Consider the following 22,987-nt stretch of genomic DNA (forward strand, 5'->3'; position numbering starts at 1 on the left):
GCATGAAGCGGTCCACTACCCCATGGAGTTCCTCAACACGCTCAACCCTCCTGGCTCCCCAGCCCACAAGCTTCTCCTCAAAGTGGGGGCTCCAATGATGCTGCTCCAGAACCTCAACCCACCCAAAGTCTGCAATGGCACCAGGCTGCGAGTGAAAGACCTCCACAGGAACATCGAGGCCACATTGTTCACTGGCAGTGCTTGGGAGGGCGGGAGTCAGTATTCATACCATGCATACCACTCATACCATCAGAGAACCCCTTCAAATTCAAGAGACTGCAGTTCCCCCTCAAGACCTGCTTTGCTGTGCCGATCAACAAGTCCCAGGGCCAGACCCTGATGGTGGCAGGAATTGACTTGAGGAAGGACTGCTTCTCACATGGGCAGTTCTATGTGGCCTGCTCCAGAGTGAGCTCACCCAGCAACCTGGTGATCCTAGCACCTGAGGGGAAAACCACCAATGGGGTCTACAAAGAGGTCCTTCAGTAGAAAAAACCCCAGTTGTACATATTTTTCACTTTATTTCTTGCACTACAATCTTTTCCTTTTAAAAATCTCTTCAATAAATGTTGCATTTTGAAATTCACTTGATCAGTTTTAGGCATTAATATGCTTCGCTTTATTCAAACACTTTTGTGAAGCTCGGATACTACGCTATTATACTGTTGGAATATGTGTGTGTTGCAAGGTCTGAGATTCAGTCATTATGGGGTTAATGTGTTTACCTACCATGCTATTGTTTAGATTGACCGGGAAGGGGAACCTGGCTTAAAGCCAATAATCTGCAAGCCCAGGAAACTTGAGAATGTTTGTAAACTGTTATTGGTCAACCGGTCAGGTGACTTTCTTTCTAGGGTCAAGAAGGAGGAGGAAGAAGAAGATTCTCTATTTTGTTATCCCAGCTCTTTGTTGTAACCAGTAGTGAGAATGTAGCTCCAGGCATTTGTTATTTTGTAGGCAATCCTGTTAACCTTTTCCGTTAGAATTAAATGTTTTTAAAAGCTAAACTCGTGTGCTGACTCTCTATTGATTCAAGATCCATTGCACCTCTGAACTAAAGCTATTTTTAACCTTTTCCCCCAACATATACTACAAAACCTACTCAACCCCCCCACCCCCCCGGCAAATCAAAAAATGTTACATACCCATAAATATTATAACTAGATTTAAAGTAGTTAAATACCGTAGCAAAGCACAGGCATCAAGCTAGTTCTGTGTATATCTGAGAGAGAGATGAATCTATCTAGGTCAGGAAAGCTGTGTGGAAAGACCTGAGTGAATTTATGTCTGTGGATGAGAAAAGAGTGATGTGAAGGAGTGTGTGGCAAATTACCTTGTATCAGGGCTTTTTTTCTGGGAAAAGAGGTGGTGGAACTTTGTTGTAACCAGTAGTGAGAGTTTCTCCGAGGTTGCCCTCGGAGAAAATGGTCACATGGCTGGTAGCCCCGCCCCTTGATCTCCAGACAGAGGGGAGTTTAGATTGCCCTCCGCGCCACTGAGCGTTCCCACTGGAAAAAAAGCCCTGCCTTGTATGACTGAGTCTGCGAATATACCTATAAGAAAATATAATTACTTTTCAAATTATCTAGCTTAATAACTATTCTGAAACCAATACACTTATCAAGAAAGACTCTGCATCCGTTATGCTTATGTTTGAGAGCCAGTTTGATGTAGTGGTTAAGAGTGCAGGACTCTAATCTGGGGAGCCGGGTTTGATTCCCCTCTCCTCCACTTGAAGCCAGCTGGGTGACCTTGGGCTAGTCACAGTTCTCTGGAGCTCTCTCAGCCACCCACCTCACAGGGTGTTTTGTTGTGAGGATAATAATAGCATACTTTGTAAAACTCTCTGAGTGGGCATTAAGTTGTCCTGAAGGGTGGTATATAAATCAAATGTTGTTGCTGTTGTTTTTATAAATAAATTGTACTTTTGTTTACACAAGAAAGAGCCTTTTTTCCCTCACAACCACCCTCACATGCTAACCATTCTGTAAGACTACTGTCTATAACAAGCCTTCCTGTATTACCAGTTAAACTAAGGAAACCTAAGGCAAAAGCCTTAGGTGGCAGGGAAAACCTTTTGAGAGAGTCAGAGAGGTAGCAATATATAAAGGCCACATACACAAAAGAGATGGTGTTCTCAAGGCAAAAGCCAGGGTAAAGTAGAAAACACCTGAACTCAGTGTGAAAATATAAGGAGCGTTGATTGGGATCAGGGCCCTCTTGAGGTAAATAAGGAGGAGCTGGACTAAAGGTTCAAAGGCAAGTATTTAAAAAATAAAAAACCAAGCAAATAATTACATGTATCATGTTCTGGATCATGTAGAAACAATCAGTATTTTTGAAATCCAGTTATAGAAAACAAGTGTTTTTTAAAAATCCTTTCACTTTCCTGGAATGATTCAAACCAGCCAAAAAAGATTAAAAGGAAATAAGATAAAGAATAAAAGTTCAGTAAACACAGGGGTTTTCTGTCAGTCATTAATTTTCACCCCAAATATAATTTAGCATCAATATAGAATCCTAAATGTAAAAGCTGTTGATCTACCAAAGTATTAGAAAACTAGACCCATTCAAAAATGTGAAGCAAGAACCTAAGAACAAAATCAAAATACTCTTCCCTACTATTTTTCATTTTATTGGAGGTTGTAAGATTCTGTTCACTAGTGATAGAACTTTTCTTCGGCAAAAGATATCAGCTGGTGGAAGCCTTCTCCTTATGCTAGTGAAAGTTCAATGTATCTGAGGAAGCCTTCCCATCGATCATGGTACCAAGAGGTCCAGGGAAATTAACAGGGTTGCACTCCCCTGTCCATGTCCCAGTGCAGGTGACCCATCAGGGTGTCTATTTTACACATCTTGGGCACTGTCTACAAGGCATCTACAATAGTCACACCAAAACGTTCATGTGCCTTCTACAGCAGAGCTGGTCATGCTCCTGAGATTTAATTTTGGTGTTTCCAGAAAACACAGGAATCAAACAGTGCAAGATGGTTGTATGACTGTAAATAAGCCTCCTGCATGACCATCAATCAGTTCAGAAACCTGATACGGGTGTATTAAAACTGGGGTTTTTTCCACATGTGCACACCATCAGCAAGAGAAGGACTGAGATGTGCTTCAGTTGGGATGTGTCAATTTATTCATGCAATTAGAGGAAACCAGTTTAAAAGCAGGGGAGGTTACTTAGAGTCAAGACAGACAAAATGTGGGAAAATATATTTCAAAATGGTGACAAAAGCCATGTGGGACCTAATTCAGATGGGGGCCATAGAAGGAAAAGACAAAGTCTCCCCTTGCACTGCTGTTAGCTCTTAAAGGAAAAAAAAGACCCGCAAAAGATAGTAAGTCTGTCTTCTTTTCTTTGAGGACTAAAAACAGTATGAAGTGGCAGGTTTCCATTGACAAAACCCCATCTTCCATCCATGACCACAAAACAAATCACCCTGCCCCCTCTCCCCAAAAAATCAGCATCCAATAACATTGGCAAGATCTCCCAACATCTCATCTAGTATGACCCATAATTGTTTTGCCTTTGTTTAAGTGGCATTTGTGAATTTGCCAAAGTGTTATGAGATGTACTAAAGCAATGAGACTGGAGACCATTGCAGGACACGGAAAGTGAATATCAATGAAATTATAACTGTACTGCCTCCAAGGTGCTGCAAAACTATTGTTAGTCTATCTAGTCAAAGTTGCAGCCCAAGTTGGAAAAGCTAATATATAAACAACCATTTAAACAAAGTAGAGAGAACAAATACATCTTCAGATTTCTGCCAGGCTGAAAGAACTACCTGCCTGCCCTGTAGATTAAGAATGATGGCAGAAAGGAATTAATTCCTTTAGTGTAATTAACAACTGGACCAGTTCTGGAGGATGTTGGACTGGTAATGAACCATGGCACCACTTTAATTTTTTCCTTGCCCCACCGTCTTGTTATTAAAACCAAGAATAGGTTCCATCAAATATCCCTTAGAGGGGAAAAGGAAAGAGAAAGAGGAAGGGTGCGGGATTTGTCTCAATGGAACATGATAAATTAGACTTTGCAGGATAAAGAGAGAAGGGGCGAAGAGGAGGGCACGGACTGTGAATTTTTATATACAATCTATGTAGAGTGTGTGTGTATATATACCTAGATATATTCTCTTTTGGAATGACCTCCTTATGCCCCATCCATCAGCCTGGGGTTGGCTTATTCTAACTAGAAGATTCTTTTCTTCTGTCTAACAGGCCCATCAGACACAATCTGCATGCCAATTACTGGAACAGACCCCCTGATACTGAAAAATGGAAATTAGCTGTCAAGGCAAGGCATCAGCTGAGCAGTGCCGATTGCTGGCTCTCTGTCTGTGGCTCATATCCATATGCACTCTGTTCTATGTGCAGCTCCAACAAGGGAGCCCCCACTGGAAAAAGTAATCTAAATTTTTTTTTCTCAAACACCTACCACACTTTATTGTTATTCGTATTAGTTGCCAACATTGGGGCACAATGTGAAATTCACCAGAGGGCAAGAGCCGTTTGGAGGGGAGAGAAAGGAATTCTGATAATTGCATTTTGGTGCTAGGCAGATCAAGCAATCCAATAAAAGGGCACTCAAAGGAAATGCTAATGTGGGACAACTGGAACAAGCAAGCAAAATGGCTTCCACCTTCTAATCTTACTCAACTTTCCTATTGACATTTACATGCCTGGTCCACCTATCTACACAGACATGTTGTGCAGCACATGTGCATGTAAACACGTCTGTTATGTTCTAACAGAAGCACTGAACTGAGAATTATTGGACTGTTCTGGTTCACAGGGTAGACACAGCAGATGTAAGACAAAGCAGATATAAGGGTTTATTTGCATATGTTCCTATCCTACACTGTTCTGAGCTTGATATCATATTTTCTATCCTGTTGTACTCAAACCTGAACATTAACTGGTTTGTTATGATGGTGATGTTGAGAGTTGGTATAAGGTTCTAAGTAAGCATATGATCTTGGCAAAAGTACCATGATTTTGATTTCATTCATAGATACAACAGATGGTTTTGGACTAAGAGGTATTCTTAAGCATGTGTTCTAACTGGCTTACCACCTTGATGGTATGTGCAAAGATTCTGGCTATGGTTCCTGGAAGAGCAGGGTGCTTCCATAACTTTGACATGAAACTGAGCATAAATATAAGCAAATGAACAGTGGTCAGATATTCTGCTGGAAATATATTGTGAGGATCCTCCCTCACTGGCGCCCTCTCCTGACGGCCTGCCATCCTACCAGCTCTCCAGGCAGGTGTCCTCCGGCCTCAGATGGGCAGGGAAGGGGGTTATACAACCTTGTTCCTTCTCCTGCCCTGGGAGTAGCAGCACACTCCAGCTGTCTCTCCCTGCAAAATCTTCCTCGGCCTTCACAGGAACCTGAATTTAAAGGCCTCCCCTTGCCCCACCTCCCTGGCTCTGCCCCCAATCATCCCCCCGTCTCCCTGACTGGCCCTGCTCCCAGACTATCTGATAGGAGGGCTGGGTAGACTCAGCAGTCTCCTGGCCCCACCCACTCCATCCCCACCTAGGGTGGGGCATTTGGTCTGCTCTCTGCCTGGCTCACCCCTGCTGCTTCTGATCCCTCCCCAGTGGCTCCCTTGGCATCTTGGGGCCTGTGCCTGCCTGACTTGTGCTGATGGCAATCTCCTGTGAGCCTGGATGAAGTGGAGCCATCTGGGCAACTGCAGGAGACAGGTGAGTCTGCTGAGTGGCTGCAGGCTGTTCCCCAGAGCTGTGCCTGGGCATCGGCTGCAACTGGCCTAAGGGTGAGAGAGGCCTGGAGGCCTGTAGGGGCTCCTGCAACTGAGGTACTGCCAGAGGCTGTGCTGCGGGGCCTAAAGGGGGTGTCTGCTGCTGCTGGGCTGGTGGTGGGGGTGGACAAAAGGCCGATGTTGCTGGACATATATTAAAGGACATTTCATCAAATCTTGAAATCAATCCAAATGAGCTACTCACAGGGCAGCACACAGCACCTCTACCAATAAATTGTCCTTCTTTAACCTATCAATATAGAAAAGATCATAGGTTCTGTGCAGTCACACATCCTTTCTTTGGGGGCTGTTTATTGGTATCCTTTTTTCTTGGACATCCTGCAGACATAAAACGAGCAGTGGGGTTCCCCATTCTAGTACCAATGACCCTATTAAGAATAAGGATCAGAGATGCACAGCGCCGGATCTAGGGTTGCCTGCGCCCAGGGTAACCCTAGGCTGACCACCTTGTGCGCGCGAAGAGCGTACACACACCCCGCACTGCGTTATGATGTCACTTCGGTGACGTCATTGCGCAGGGCGGAACGGCAGCGGCAGCATGCAGGGCTGGGAAGCCGCCCGCGCCATTCGCCTCCTCGCAGGCGAATGGCGCGGGCGGCCTCGCAGCCCCCTGCGCTGCTTTCGCCTGCCCACAGGACAGGGGGCGGGCGGCTTGCCGCGTACCCCCTGCCCTGCAGGGCAGGCAAAAGGCAGCGCAGCCACCTGCGCCATTCACCAGCCTCACAGGACAGGGGGCGGCCAGCAGCTCCCTGTCCTGCGGGGCAGGCGGATGGTGCGGACGGCCCCGCAGCCCCCCACGTTGCCTTTTGCATGCCCTGCAGGACAGGGGGTGCTCGGCAAGCCGGCCACCCCCTGTCCTGTGGGACAGGCGAAAGGCAGCGCAGGGGGCTGCGAGGCTGCCCGCGCTGCTGCCTGCACCCTCTGGCTGCTGGCAGCTGCTCCCGGCGCCTCCTCCCTGGTGGCGCTGGGGGCAGACTACCACCCCTACCCTCCCTCGATCCAGCCCTGGAGATGCATTTAGTTCCATTGCACTGCTATACCTTCAGGCATAGAGCTGGTCAGGAAGTAGAAGCAGAACTGAGTCTACTCCAATGCTTCCTCCACCATCCCCAATAAATGATTATCTGACTTGCATCAGGCATAGTCCAGTCCAGCATAGCTACTGCTGCCAAGTGTTACAGAGGAGGGATTACTCCCTGTTAAAAACAGAGAATGTGGTTGGTGGAGGATCACAAGGGACTTTGCATCCTCAAGGTACAACGCAGCTTGATTAGAAGGGAGGGGTGTAGCAAAGGTGGATGTCAGGATGTAAAGGTACAATGGTACAATTCAGCCAGATTAGAGCGGAAATTACCTGCTGTGGAGAGATAAGAATCCTCTGTCTATTCAGCCCTGCCTATTGTTCTGAATTTGTGAATGAACTCCATTTCAGCAATCTCACATCGTAATCTCACCTTGATGTTTCTCTGTTTATCTAATATTTGTGTGTGTGTGTGTGTGTGTGGTGTCCTCAAGTCATAGCTGACTTTCTTGTGACCCCTGGCAGGGTTTTCATTGGCAAGAGATTATCAGAGGTAGTTTGCCATTGCCTGCCTCTGCAACCCTGGTCTTCATTGGAGGTCTCCCATCCAATTACTAGCCAAGGCCAACCCTGCTTAGCTTCTGAGATCTGACAAGATCAGGCTTACCTGGGCTACCCATGTTGTAGTTTTTCTGTTTCAAGACAGTCACTTTTAGATCAGGAATGGAATGTCCTGGAAGATTAAAATGTTCTCCCACTGGTTTTTGAGTGTTGAGATTTTTAATGTGAGATTTATGTCAAGTTATTCTTTTGCATAAGGACTGACATTTTGATCTAATGTTATTAAATAGTGGGTTCAGACACGAGGTGATTCAATAGCTCTTTATTTAGCAGGAACACAACACACACTGACAGACTGAACAGAAGTCCTCAATATATATACAGCAGCTCCACCCCCAGAATAACTGATAGCCAATGAGAATACATATTTTAGAATACCATCATCTGCATAAACTATATACACTGTTTGAAGTAGACAGGCCACTGATTGGTCTTTATTATAGAGGACCGATTGGCTGATGTCATGAGAAAGTAACCAGTGATATTGCAGGGATTATGGACCAATGAGAATGCAGGCTTTGGGAGCCTTGACTGAACCTCAAGCTCAACACAGTATAGTGCATTACAATCAATACAGTAACTACTTTAGAGGCCTTGCTCGGCCCAGTACACAACAAATGTAGAGAGTGGAAAGGCATTGCTGACATTGATAGTATCTATAAGATTGGAAGATGAACAAGTGAATGATCCAGAGATGGCATAACTGGTGTTTCTACATCTAGAGATTGTGTTGTTGCAGTAAATATGGTGACCACGTTGGCATCCTGGTTTATTTCAGGCTTTGATAGGCGCGTAATCCTGGATGCCTCCTTGTCCATGGAGGCCAAGGTTATGGCAGTTGCCAGGTCTGCATTCTTTTATCTTTGCCAGGCCAGGCAGCATGTCACTTATTTGTCAACCTGTGACCAATGGCAGTGACCCCAGCAACAGTCACCTCCAGGCTAGATTACTGTAACTCTCTATAAACTGGGCTGCCCTTGTGCCTGCTCCAGAAGTTACAACTGGTTCAAAATGCAGCGGCGCATGTTTTGACCAGGACTCAGTTCTGGTCACATAGTATGCCTCTTCTACACCAGCTGCACTGGCTTCCTGTGGAGTTCTGGGTCAGATTCAAGGTTTTGGTTTTGACCTTCAAGGCCCTTAGCAAACTGGGACCGATATATCTCTTGCCCTATGTTCCGTAGAGGCTGCTTCACTGAGCAGACAAACAACTACTGGCGATCACTGGCCCCAGGGAGGTTCACCTTGCCTCAACCAGGCCCAGAGCCTCAACAAGGGCCAGGGTTTTTTTTTGTTTTGTTTTTTTGGTGGAACTCTGTCTGTGGAGGCCCGGTCTCAGTGAGATTTTTTATAATTTTGCCAGGCCTGTACAATGGAGATGTTCCACTAGGCTTATGGTAGTTGAGGCAGATTAATCGCCCAACTGGCCACCCCCAGTGGCAGGGGGGAGACATGCTCCAACCTGTATTTATTAAATCTTAGCCATCCTGCCCTGTGGATCTTGAGGATGCTTTGAGATGTGGGGTGCGATGTGAGCCACCTGGGATGCTTTTAGTGCAGCATTACATGATTGCTACCAAGTTTTTATTATATATATTTATATGTTGTGAATCCTCTGAGCCTGCTTGCAGGGAGAGCAGACTTTAAATAAAATAAAATAAAGGTTCTAGAATACCTTTTCTAACTATGTATATGAGATCAGATTTATTTGCTACCTTATGACCAGGGCTCATTTCGAGGGAGAACGCACAGGAACGCAGTTCTGGCAGTTCCCCAAAGAGGTCATATGTCAGGTAGCCCCGCCCACCTGACTCTCGGCCATTTTGGGCCCGTTTCGGCCTGGATTGGGGCCGAAATGGCCTGGATCGGGCCTCTGATGGGTGGTGGATCACTCTCCCACTAAGCAGCAGCCCGATCCTGACCATTTTGGGCCTCTTTTCACCCATTTTCAGCCCCTTTTGCCGGCCCAATTTCGGCCCTAAATGGCCAGGATTAGGTCCAAAACAGCCAGAATAGGTGATGTCAGGGAGTGTGGCATATGCAAATCAGTTATACTAATGACACACTTCCAGTGATGGCAAGAGGCATGGTATATGCTAATGAGTTATGCTAATGAGTTCCTCCAGCTCTTTTTCTACAAAATGACCCCTGCTTATGACAATAAAAATTTAATGGAAAGCTAAACATGCTAAATAGCTTTCCACACTCAACTATTCAAAGAGCGCAAAGTTTGTAGCTGGTGTCCTACAGGCGCGAAGTTTGTAGCTGGTGTCCACACATACCTGTTTATCTGCCATAGTTGGTTCCCAAATAAATTAACATTTTGAACTGTAGCTCTGTAAACATTCAGACTAACCAAGAGTTTTCAGTACCTTCATAAAACTTCAAATCCCATCAGATCTATGGATGAGAGACTATATTTAAAAAGAGAGGTCACAGTGTCCCTCAACGATTCCTACCAGCTTCAGAACTGAAACGATGGGGTGAATATGAGAAAATTGTATGAAGGTTGATCTGCGCTTTTTAAAAATAAAAACTACCATGTGTATGTTTTATGAAGGAGAAACGGGGCAGGGGGAGATTGTCACAAGATGGCTGCCAGTGATGTAAGATCCAAGCTGAGCAAAGAACTCCTGTCTCTAAGCAGGACGGGCCATCTTGGTGGATATCAGACCAGAATGTTTCTAGCGCCATCCTAAGAATACTTTCCTGTAAGTAAGTTCTATTGAATAGACCTGAGCAGAGATACTCAAGATTGCTTTCTTTGTATACCTTTTGTTTTTTTTCTGGTTATTTACACAGTATTTTTGTAAGCTGCTTTGGATCCCCATTGGGGAGGGAAATGGGATGAGAAACACCCTGAATAAGTAAAATGTTGGTTCAATCATTATGTTATTAATTAAAAATATGAAGGGGTTTTTTTTAAAAAAAGAAGAACTGCACTGGGGATTTTGAAGAAGGAATAATTGGTGATGACACAGGTGCCAGCCATTGAGCATTGCGCTGACACCATCTGGTGTAAATTTCTAAAACCAGCTAGACTGGGCATGAATAGGCAGTTTGAACGGGTGCTTCAGGTTCAGTCTCATCACTGTGTGTTCATTATGTCTGCCTTCTCAATACGAGGTCAGCATCAACTAAATTCATGAAGCAACTATGCCTCCCCCACATCATCCATCCCCTGACCATTTCCTAACAGGCCCACCTAAAAGCCCTTTTCCAACCCCCAACGACTCACCCCTTAAACCCACCCAGACCATCTTAACGTATTTCCATTGATTCTTCCCCCAACAAAGCCAAAGCAGAACTCTCTCTCTCTCTCTCTCAACCCTCGATCAGGGACAGAGGGTCTTTCTTGCTTGGCCAGTACCTAATTAATACTGTATTCACAGGGGCTGTATTATTGTAACTGCTGACAAGCATCACATTCCCTGCATCATTGCTACATAATAACCTCATATATCATACTAGAAGAGACTGTGGGGCCCTTGCTATTTTATACACCCAATATCATTATCCAAAGTCCCCCATTCCCTTGCTTGATATGCAAAAAATTCCTGGGTTCCCTAGAGTATCCAACAGAGAAAATGCCCAACAATATGGACATTTGTTATTTCCTAGGACTTGAGGCATAACATAATGAAATTGAAGGGGGGGTAGTTTACCCAAAGAGTTCTTTACATTGTCCTAGGTGAAAGGAAAAAAAGAGAAATGCTGACAACTGGTGGCAAAGACAGGAAGTGTATCTGTTCTGGGTGGAGGACTATCTGGAATCTGAGAGAGAGAGAGAGAGAGAGAGAGAGAGAGAGAGAGAGAGGGAGAGAGCACATACACACAGGAAGTAACTAGTTTTGTCATCCTGTAGGAAATCCTATAGGTTAACTTCTTGAAGATTGTACTTCCTTAACTGCAGACTGAACAAAAGGTGCAGGTTTACAATATTCCTTTTAAAAGAATACTATATTTTTTTTTACCAGATCCAGAGCGGCTCTGCACTTAACATTTATATTGATTTTATATCATTTTAGTCATCATGGCTTTGCCCAAAGAATCCTGCATGTTATAGATATACCTGAAGACAGTCTTGAATATACCTTGAAGACAGCCATTGCAATCTTTAAAGCCATTTGCTTCCAACACAGCTTTACTGAAGTCTGCAGCAAACCTCTAGAGGAAACAGCTAGAGGATTCCAGCCAAAATCTTAGCAGCTGAATATACAATCTTGTTCCTTTTATTCCCCTGGTCATCCTACAACAATACACACTGTCCAAAAGAGCAAAGGCATTTTCAGATGGACTTAAGATTAAGAATCACTTCAAATTAATAAGGAGGAATATAGTGTTACAGGCTTCAATTCTGACGGTACAGCAATCTATCTTACATTACAAAAAGGATGGAAATGTAGCATAATGGTTATAATTTCCTCAATGGGCCATAAGTTTCAAGAAATGGCTCAAGTTGAATTCCTATCAGGGCCTGGAAAAAACAAATTCTCCTTCTACCAGAAGGGAGAGAGCAGATGGGTGTCTGCGTGAAAAGAAAACACAGTTTAGATCGTGGCGGAGAAAGAAAAAGCAGACACTGCTGTGACTTAAGCTGATGTACCTGTAAACTGCAGGATTGCTCCCTCTCTCACACTGGGATCTGATCTGCTGCCCTGCAGGACTGCCTCTTTGCTTCCTCCTGTGCTCTACTTGAATATTTGTAAATAAAGGGAATACTATAAAAGCACCATACGATTCCAGCGCTCTCCTCCAAAGAGAACCAACCCAGGTAATCACTGCTTCTGTGACTTATCATTGTCCAAAGAAGTGGGGTTGGAATGCATGCAACAATTGTATTTGTGCAATTAACAGCACCTCAAAGTGTACAGGGGGAAATCTCTTGTTTGAAAGCATTCCTGACACATATGCATACACACATTTCCTTGCATATAGAAAACTAACTGGATGCCATAGTATAGCTGGAGGCACACGATCATTGCTGAAGTTAAGCAAATCTGGATCTGGTCAGAGCTTGGGTTCAGCGCCACTGAGAACTAACTCAGCCCCCTCAACAAGATTCCCTCTGGGACCCCTCTCTCAACACACAAACTCACCCTAAACATCATGAAAGCAAGTCTCAGTACTTGCCTGTCTATGTGGGTCCCCAGGAGGAACAGGGTCCTCAAAATCTTATCCCATCTCTTGGCAGCTCTGCTAAGATGAGAAACCTACATACTCCCGGGAATGGCTGGGAATCCAACATGCATCACCTTAAGTTGCATAACGTGTCAAAATCATTTTGAGGTAATAGCGACTTGTGAGAAGGCTGTGTGATGTCTCCCAGTATGACTGAATTTGCCCTAACTATGAGCTTTAGAAGACCTACCTATTCCATGTAGTCCAAACTCACAGCTTCAAGCTGTGCAGATTCCTGTGAGTCAAGATGGCTGACAGCAACCAGCACATGACCCGTGGGGACTGTGCAGTTCATACAGTTGGGTTACCATGACAGAAACTGCCAAGGTATCCCAGGAGAAAGGGTCTCCCCTTCCTTGAGCATTTCTTACCAACAAGAAGCATGATAAGCTGCCACTTCGGCAAACTCCAAGAAGAATCCAGAGTTTACAGGAAGTGATTCTGCATGCCTTTATTGGTGCTAAGCTAAAGCATCCTAGCCACAGGAGTATCATAAGAGATTAAACACCTCTCTTGAATAAAATTGAGTATTGCATTGAGGTACACAATGACAACAAATAAGGACCTGCATCATCAAGCCTTCAAGTGCTTTATTTATGCATCGTCAGCTTTCACATAGGTTTCATGCTCCAGGGTGCTTGTTACTCGGCAATACGCCGGAAGGACTGAACCACTGGGGATGCTGCCCCCCACTCTACGGGTTTACTGTACTCTCCTCTCTCCAAAAGGTACTGCCTGCCACGGAAGTTGGGATGTTCATAGAAAACCCAGGCTCCTTCCAGGACTTTGCAGGAATGGATTTCCCGGAAATGAAATTGATCCATGACGGAAGGGCAGTCCTCCATGGATTCATGCATCTGGCCACTGAAGTCACCCTTCTCAAAGAGCTGAATCTGGTATTTGCCTCCACTGGGCTAAAACAAGGAAAGAAAGCAAACAGATTATGAGGAGCTGAGTAGAGGAATGGATTTGCAGCACACCATTCATGTTAACCAGGGCTGCAGGCTGAACTGCTTTGTTGGAGTGGCTATGCAACGAAACTGAATATATTTGTTTCAGCATGCAATATGCTTTTCGGAATAACAGCTCAAGTTATTGAATTCATTCTGACTGTGCTTCACATCATCTCTTACAAAAGGGAGAAAGGAAGGTTGCTCTCCAATGCAAACTTGGGCATCAAACATGCATGCCATGATATCTGTAAGGTAGGAGCCCAGAAGTTGATAGACTCCCTGCACCACCATCACCATAAAACCAAAAAAACAGCTTGTTCATTTCAAAGACACTATTGACTACAGCACTGACAATCCCTACAAAAGCTGACAAAATGAGGACCTGAGCAGTCACTGGCTGCAATGACATTTCAAGGATGCATTTCAGATGAATTGGTCTTACAGCCATGAAAGTTTATACTACAATAAATGGGTTGATCTTTAAGGTGCCAAAAGACTCTTGTTTTGTTTGTGCAGCAATAGACTTACACAGCTCTTGGCTATTTCCATCAGATCTCAACCTTCTAATAATTCCTAATCAACACTTTTTGTCATGCCTCTTTGTGTCTCCAAGAGTGCCAAGCAAAGTGCTGAAATGCCATTATCCCCTACAAGCCTCCTTCAACAAGTGTAATTCCTCCCAGTTAAGCATCAACATCTGAGAAGCTAACCAGGTGTGTGATTCTAATGCACAAATATTATACACTTAAATAGAAATACTCCTCATTATACCACCTTAACACATAACCTTGGGGCTAAAAACGTAAATGGGTTAAATGCCTTATATGTGGAGAGAGGCAATCACAATCTATATTAAAATAAACAAGAGTCTCATGGTACCTTCAAGACAAACAAGTTTTTATTCTAGCACATACACCTGCTAAAGTAGACTCTACTAGTCCACAAAAGTTTATGCTAGAATAAAAGTCAGTAGTCTTTTAAGGTGCTGCAGGACTCCTGTTTATTTTTCTGCAGCAGACTATCATGACTAACCCTCTAGAACTGTCAACCTGCGCTTTGAGAACAGAAATGTGTGAGACTTATTCCAGGTAAATTAACACCAAAAAAAACATACTGGGGTCTTCTGCATGCACCAAGAAAGGCAAGTGCCAAATGTATCCTGCTGTTCTAACTTTGGATCATCTTGATTACCAACGTCCCAAGACTTGTGAAAGGAGGCTGAGGAGCTAGTAACTCAGAGCCAAGCTACAAGTGATGAATTACACTTGCCTGGCAAGTGAACAGACTCACGTGTATTCCTCCCTGTTCAGTTGCCATTCACTTGTGCTCCACTTGATCAAGCTGAGATCTCACTGAGAGATCTCTGTCTTTTGGTGCTACACCTCTGAAGATGCCAGCCACAGCTGCTGGCGAAACGTCAGGAACTACAATGCCAAGACCACGGCAATACAGCCTGGAAAACCCACAACAACCATCGTTCTCCGGCCATGAAAGCCTTCGACAATACATAGTCCCAGAATGTCTGCAGACCTTTTATTGCCATTGGAAACCCCAATCTTAGCCTACATAACCTTGATAGGCAGGTCTCCTTGCCAACTGGAGAACTTCCATTCTGCTCTATACAGAGAGGGGCAGGGGGGTTAATCCCCTAGGCAACTGAGGAGATGGGCCTTGGGAACACCAATTTCATCCCTCCAAACCCTGTTAGGCAGGTCTGTCTGCCAACCACAGACCTCCTGTTCTGCTCCATGTGAGTGTTTGTTATATAAGGCACCTCTCTCTGCCTTGTGCTTTTAGTTCCAGTAGACAGAGAGAGGGGGAGGATCTGTTGCTGGGATTTGGAGTGAGAGAGATTGGAGTTGGGAGCTTTTGGCTGGATTTGCTGCTGCTTCAAAAGAGACTGAAAAGCCTTTCTTATTTTCCTCACTTGTCCTTGCTGGGAAGGTCTTTGGGTGAGGGTGCCTTTTTTCCTCCACCCCACCCTAGTCTCAGGCCTTTGCCTGGCTCTGGGGCCTAGCTTGACTGAGGTCTCTCTTATTTTTTCTTTGTCTTTGTTGTCTTTGTTGCTTAATTCTTTCTCTGCTCTTTTGAAGGCTCACACTCGTTTCCTTTGGTTTTATTTTGTGCACCTTTCCTGCCTGGGTAGGTGTCTGTGTGGTGGTTTTGGGGCTCTCCTCCCAATTCCAGTCTCAGGGCCATTGCCTGGCTCTGGGGCCCAGCTTTGTGGATTCCAGTCAACATTTTGTAATCTTGGCCAAACTGGGAGGGTGGGTAGAAGAGAGCCTGCTGAAGTCTCCCTGCAAGTTTGGCATCTTTGGGTATGAAGGGGGCCATTGAAGTGTCCCGGGTTCTGACAAATCACGAAACTAACTAATCATATTGCAAAACGGGACAATTTCATGGAAGCTTGTGTTTCGTTATTCGTGGAATGCGATGAAACACGAAACTCTTGTTTCATTTTTTCCTATTTCATGCCCATCTCTATGCAGAAGGTTCCAGGTTCACTCTCTAGCATCTCCGGCTAAAAGGATCAAGAAGAAGGTGGAAAGACCTGAGAACCTGGAGAGGCACTGCCAGTCAGAGTAGACAGTACTGACCTTCATGGACCAATAGTCTGACTCAGTACAAGGAAGCTTTATGTGCTCAATATCAGAAGAGAAAGAAATGACCAACTTACTAACTGAATGGATCTGCATGAGCTGATGCGGTCATTAAGGCCCATCCAGCGCTGGTATTCAGGATACTCCCCATGGGTCAGCACATACATGTTCCCTGCAAAGTTTGGTCGCTCATATACAACCCAGGCACCTCCCTCCACACGGATGGAATTGCAACGGCTCAGGTCAGTGTGGAAATCTGAACTGTCCCTGTCACACTCATAGCGGCGCCCCTGGAAATTCTTCCCCTCGTAGAAGGTGATCTGAAACACAAGCAAAGCAATACAGTTTCTGCTTGATGGAATGCAGCTTGCCCAAGCTACATAACTTGGACTTTCTGTAGTATTAGAGCACAACCACATATATATGCTAAGACATTACCCTATTGGCAGAAGCCCAGGCATTCTTTTTAGGCAAAGATACTAACCACTGACTGTCCACATGAGTATCAAGTATTTAGAAACATGATAGGGCAGAAGCAATAATTCACTATTGCAGAAAGTAATATCGGTGAGGGATGTTGTCTTTTTGCATCTGTTCTGTATGACATCAGTGACTATCTGCCCTTGTATCTATGTTGGCTTTATCTATAGCCACCTCCCCCCACCCCACCCACAAAGATCTTTCTGTTAGCAAAGTGCTAACAGATTTTAAAAGGCAACAGCTGTGGAATTTGCTCTTACTTCCATTTCCCTGTGCAGCTCTTTCACCCTGTGCTAATACCCAAGCACAGACTTTGCCCACTGCATGTGTAGGGTTGCCAACCTCTAGGTGAGTCCTGGAGATCTCCTGGAATTATAACTGATCCCCAGGCAACAGAGATCAATTCCTCTGGAGAAAATGGCAGTTTTGGAGGGTGGATGCTATGGCATCATACCCCATGAGATCCCTCTCCAGACTTCACTCCCAAATCTCCAGGAAATTCTCAACCCAGAGTTGGCAACTCTATGCATGGGCCAGCACCAGCCACTGAAGCAAGCAAAATTTTTGCTATCAATTCTACTCCCAGCACAGCCCAATACTCCCAGCACTTGTAGGCAAGCCGCTACAAAGACTTTGGTATGCCTTGTGTCCCTTTCTTCTTTCCTTTATGATAAAGTCACACTTCGTTACTTAAGAAGACACTCATCATATCCCCACACACTTAGAATGAGCCATCTGCCACCCATCAAAAGCTGCAAACCCCAATTATTGTTCTGCTGTTTTGAGCTGGACTTTCAAACTAGTTAAGACTTTTGCCTTTTTCTAGACAGAGGGAAAGAAGACGGAGGCTAGGAGGATACTTACCCTGCTTCCTGTTTTAGACATGGTCAATGCCAGGTGTGATACCTTGGTAGAAGAGGAAATTGAGAAGCAGCTGCAAGACCCAGAAGTGGGAAGCCTCATTTTATAGTGAGCTCATTTTTAGACCAGGCATTCGCTTTGTCATGAGAACGGGATCCAAAAATTGAGTCAGTGATTCTGAGCCTATTCATAAGTTCGAGAAAAGCAAACAGGATTAGAAAATAAACGCAGGCTTCATTGCCCCCTTTATTTTCCAGCATAGCCTGTTGCATTATTAGCTGTTGAATGCTTTGCTGAGTCAGAACGCCGACACTGTTAGAAATATTCAAAATAAAAAAAAATGCTTGCTATCTCAGTGCAGTGGGACAACATGGTTCCCCAGCTCTACTTTGAATATTATATAATTTTCTTTTAATGATGAGTTCAACTATAGCCATTTTCAGAAAAGCTTGAAACTAGAAAACAATTTCTATCATTGCATGTGTCAGAAACAGCCTGAGGAACGGAGATGGGGAGGTGCCTTGCTTACAAAGCAACTTATGAATGACAATGCTGGGAATAGTTTGGAAAGAGTAAAACTAACTACCATTGGCTTAAAACCTCTCTGTTTTGCATATTGACACATTTCAGGTTCCCAAACTTCCATGGATTGGGAACTTAAACTGGGTGAGGCACTCTGGCTATAATCTTGAGCTGGTGTATAAAAATTATTCTTGACTGGATCCAGAATTTATTCGTGCCCCAGAGGATCTTTCATGTAAGCACAGCAGGAAAGTTGGGTTTGCTAACACGTGCACACTTGCCAGTAAGTGACCACCAGTCCTGGTTTTCTGATAAGGGTACCTGCAGTTGAAGTTGTTCTAGTGTCTGCAAGCACAAACGTGTCACATGCAGGGGTCATTTCGTAGAAAAAGAGCTGGAGGAACTCATTAGCATAGCTCTTTAGCATAGCTCATTAGCATATGCTACGCCCCTTGACATCACTGGAAGTGTGTCATTGGCATCACTGATTTGCATATGCCACTCCCTCCGACATCACCTATCCTGGCTGTTTTGGACCCGATCCTGGCCATTCAGGGCCGAAATTGGGCCCAAAATGGTCAGGATCGGGATGCTGCTGAGTGGGAGAGTGATCCACCACCCATCAGAGGCCCGATCCGGGCTGTTCCGGCCCCAATCCAGGCTGAAACAAGCCCAAAATGGCCGAGAGTCAGGTGGGCGGGGCCACCTGACATGTGACCTCTTTGGGGAACTGCTGGAACTGTGTTCCTGTGCGTTCCCCCTCGAAATTAGCCCTGGTCACATGCATGCTTTTGAATGTTTTTAGATACCCACTTTAAACATGTAAGATCTGGCAACCCAATTCATTGGTCATCAACATGCCAACCACCAGTGGGTTTTCTGTTACCCTCCCCAAAGCAAAGAGTCGGGCCTGGCTTTCTTCTACTTTATTGAAGCAGCAGGTGCTTCAGAAGAACCTGGGACCTTTGAAGCTGAAGGGAGGAGCCATTCAGAAGCAGCTATCTCTATCACAGGCAGATGTTGAGCTTGCAGCCTCCACTCGTGCTTGGGGCCAAGCTACACATGACGAATGACACTTGAACGGCAAGTGGATTGAGTGGAGGGCAAGTGGACAGGGAGAAATACACTTGCTGTTCAAGTGTCATTCGTCATGTGTAGCTTGGCCCTGAGTCGCAGTTATACATTCTGTGGTGACACCCACTCAGCATTCCAAAAGTGCCTATAGGCTGAACAATATTGGAGGGCTCTGCTTGAAATTATTGGGCTTTGTAGCCAGTTAACGACAGAACTTTAAAGTGCATTCCCAAGCAGAGCCACACCCTTCTTAGTTCATTGAAGTCAATGGGTTTAGAAGGGTGAATAATAATAACAACAACATTCAATTTATATACTGCCCTTCAGGACAACTTAACACCCACTCAGAGCCATTTACAAAGTATGTTATTATCCCCACAACAATCACCCTGTGAGGTGGGTGGGGCTGAGAGAGCTCTGCAAGAGCTGTGACTGACCCAAGGTCACCCAGCTGGCTTCAAGTGGAGGAGTGGGGAATCAAACCCAGTTCTCCAGATTAGAGTCCTGAGGCTCTTAACCACTACACCAAACTGGCGTTCAATGTGAGGATTGCCCTTAGGCGCCTAAAAACCTGCCCCATGAGTGATTTGCTCAATTTATCTTGGAGGAAAAGAGAATCCCCATACATTGGCTTATATAACCTCAATTCAGATATACACTAAAGGAGCCTCTTCCACTGCTCAGTGGTATAGGTAAAGCATTTGAAAGCTTAGATGGAAAATTTTGTATGTGAATAATCCAGGATACTCTTTTACAAGCGCTTTAAGATGTTTTAACAAATCCCATTCTGTTGCCACCAGCATCCCAGTTGCTTGTTTCAGCCTTCTGGAGAACTGAAACAAAAGGCCCAAAAGCAGAGCTGCTAAGGAATGGAGGAGACAATACTCAAGGAAACTTTAAAGCCTGATTTCTTCACAGATATCCCCATCACCAGAGCTGATTTGTTAGACTGGAATTGTTCTCCCAAAAGCACCCCTCTGAGATCTTTTCCTCCACAGTGTGAGCACCATGAAACATTTCACAGATGTCCACTGTTAGGTTAGGGCCCTCAAATTCTTTATTCTCGGATAGCCCCTGCTAAATAGACTATTCCTAAATAATTTTCAGATTGTGCTGTTAAATATTAAGTCAGCACTGTAACTTTCCCAAAAAGGTGACAGAAAGTTAAAGGCAAATAAACAGCAAGCAGCTAATCTTTTAGTTCATCATTTTCAAACATGACAGTATTACTAACAAACATTTATGGAATATAAAATGGATTCCTCAATCCTGCATTAGTCAAAAATATACCTCAGGCCATTCCTAACCCACCCACTCTACCATGATTTGACAGACAAAAAGTTCCCAGAATCCAGCAATCAAATGCTTTTCCTACCCAGTTTGCATCATCAGTTTGGGAGCTGACACTTCTATGTCTGTCCTTTCCACCATACTTATACAGTTGCAGGACAGCAAGAGAGCTAAATTCCTATCACCTCTTTGCCATATCATGTCTACACATCTCACTGCTGCCACCCATCTCATAAATCTAGAATGTAGGAGGAAAGCCCCTAAAACCAGCCCAAGGAAACAACTTGACCATTTTCTCTTATTTACATAGTTGAATTTCTCTAGTGGCCACTGATGATCTTCATAGTGTCATTAACCACACAACAAAATGTATTTAATAATTAATATTGTAGGAGCAGCATCTTTACAATAAGTTCAGCATCTGTGCATACTCATGCGCCTCAGCAATTGCCTCCCTGTAGAAATTTACAACCAGTGTTGTACAGTGCTCAGAGTGTTGTATTAGGAAGACCTGGGTTCAGATCCCTACTCTGCCATAAAACTCACTGAGTGGCCTTGGACCAGTGACTCTTTGAATCTAACCAATCTCGCAAGGTGATTGTAAGGATAAAATGGGGAGGGGGTCTCATGAATGACACCCTGAACTCCTTGGAGGAAGGGCAACATAAAAATCAGATAGCTGGATAGATCTACCAATTCTCTCCTCCCCTTGTAAGCTACTAACACATTTGAGACACATTTTGGCAACCAAGTCCTTAAACATCAATTCCCCACTCTCAGTTAGCTGCATATGGAATCATTATTTAACTTGCAGGACTGCCAGCCTCTCAAATGAGCAAAACCTGTTTAATTAGTTTCCTCAGAGTTTAGGGCTGTGCTTGGGCTCATTTTAACCCGGCTCAGCAAGTAACATGAAATATAGACAATCCAAGTGTGATGAGGGAGGCAGAGGAGTACATACATGAATCCGCAGTTTGATCTCAATCCCTAACCACTAGTTCCAGTATTCTGGGTGTTCTATGCCACAGTGAAAGTACCCCTTTCATACCACTCTTGAAGAACTCTGAAAGCAGCCTTGGAACACACAACGGTTATCAATCAGACACTAATCACCGTAATAAACACAATACTCAAACAATTATATGCAATAACAATTCTAATAAAGTGCAAGTGCCAAAGGTAAGAACAATATCCTATTGGATTTCAAACCTCTTTTTACATCTCATTGTTCCAAATACTACATCTTATCTCATCCTAATCAGAGCTGTTAGAAATAAGAAGTTGATTGAATAACGGCTATAGCTCAATAATCAATACAGTAGTCTTAAATACAAAGAATGCGTAATGTCAATAAATGCACAATAATGGTTATACACAACTCATAATTCTAAGACACATAATTCCTCTATGTTTCCAGGGGTGAGTGTTGGAGGTAAATGCCGCTCTTCCTTTGTAGCATATAGGTGGGAAAATTGTCTGTTCATATAATTCTCTTCATAAATCCACCAAGCATAGTAATCCCAATACAATCCCCCGATACAATCCAATCCCAATACACTCCCTCGATACAAAAATTCCCCAACAGGACTCCGGTTATTCTCCTGTTTCGTCACACCTCTTTCTCACAGGAAATTCTTCATATTTGAATCACAGCGCTTCCTATTTACAACCGCATCTAGTGCTTCTGGTCATTGGCTGGTCAGCCAATGGAATTTTTGTATCGGGGGTACACCAGAGGCGTGTTGGTTTGATGGGGTCTTCCTCTTGCAAGGCAATTTCTCTGGAGGTGTTCATTTTTGGATTACTACGCTCAGTGGATTTATGAAGAGAATTATATGAACAGACAATTTTCCCACCTATACGCTACAAAGGAAGAGCGGCATTTACCGACAGCACCCGCCTCTGGAAACAAAGAGGAATTATGTGTCTTAGAATTATGAGTTGTGTATAACCATTATTGTGCATTTATTGATATTACGCATACTTTGCATTTAAGACTACTGTATTGATTATCGAGCTATAGCCATTATTCAATCAACTTGTTATTTCTAACAGCTCCGATTAGGATGAGATATTGTAGTATTTGGAACAATGAGATGTAAAAAGAGGTTTGAAATCCAATAGGATATTGTTCTTATCTTTGGCACTTGCACTTTATTAGACTTGTTATTGCATATAATTGTTCGAGTATTGTGTTTATTACTGGGATTAGTGTCTGTTTGATATCCATTAACCCGTAATTGCCCTGTTTGCACGTGACTTGGAACACATAATGGGCTGGATCTTAACTGTGAGCATGAAGCATTCCCCACTTTTTCCTTCTTATAGCAGCCATATGTGTTGCACAAAAAGATATTGCTGGCAGAAGAGGGACAATTTCACCCAATTCAACCTCCTCACTACAACCTTCCATGCTGCCTGGCTTTTTGTTTGCAAGGGAATGTCTTTTTTGCCAGTTACAGGGGACTGTTATGGGAAGGGGAAGAATCAGCTTCTGCTTCCAGTTCACTGTATCTAAACTAAGTGCTGACAGAAACTGAACTCATTTGATAACACATGTCCTACTACCAACAGTATTTTGCTAGGAT

General features: G+C 44.1%; 1 protein-coding gene across 1 annotated transcript; it reads right to left on the minus strand.

Moving 5' to 3' along the window:
• Nucleotides 1–13,229: 13,229 nt before the first annotated feature.
• CRYGS (crystallin gamma S) lies at nt 13,230–18,414 on the minus strand. Its single transcript, XM_054983903.1, has 3 exons — nt 18,357–18,414; nt 16,250–16,566; nt 13,230–13,533 (listed from the first exon to the last, which is right to left on the minus strand). Exons 1-3 carry the CDS (start codon nt 18,412–18,414, stop codon nt 13,261–13,263), a joined length of 648 nt encoding a protein of 215 aa, XP_054839878.1. The 3' UTR covers nt 13,230–13,260.
• Between the last annotated feature and the right edge of the window lie 4,573 nt (nt 18,415–22,987).

The sequence above is a fragment of the Eublepharis macularius genome, chromosome 6 (genome assembly GCF_028583425.1).
Source record: "Eublepharis macularius isolate TG4126 chromosome 6, MPM_Emac_v1.0, whole genome shotgun sequence".
NCBI classification, from domain to species: domain Eukaryota; kingdom Metazoa; phylum Chordata; class Lepidosauria; order Squamata; family Eublepharidae; genus Eublepharis; species Eublepharis macularius.

Bases quoted from the DNA above. Each gene is read 5' to 3' on its own strand.
- CRYGS (XM_054983903.1), bottom strand. From the start codon at position 18,414: ATGACCCCTGCATGTGACACGTTTGTGCTTGCAGACACTAGAACAACT. The intron at 16,567-18,356 runs GTACCCTTATCA...CTAATACTACAG, and splicing joins TAGAACAACTTCAACTGCAG to AAAGTCCAAGTTATGTAGCT. The intron at 13,534-16,249 runs GTAAGTTGGTCA...TCCTTGTTTTAG, and splicing joins CATGCAGATCCATTCAGTTA to CCCAGTGGAGGCAAATACCA.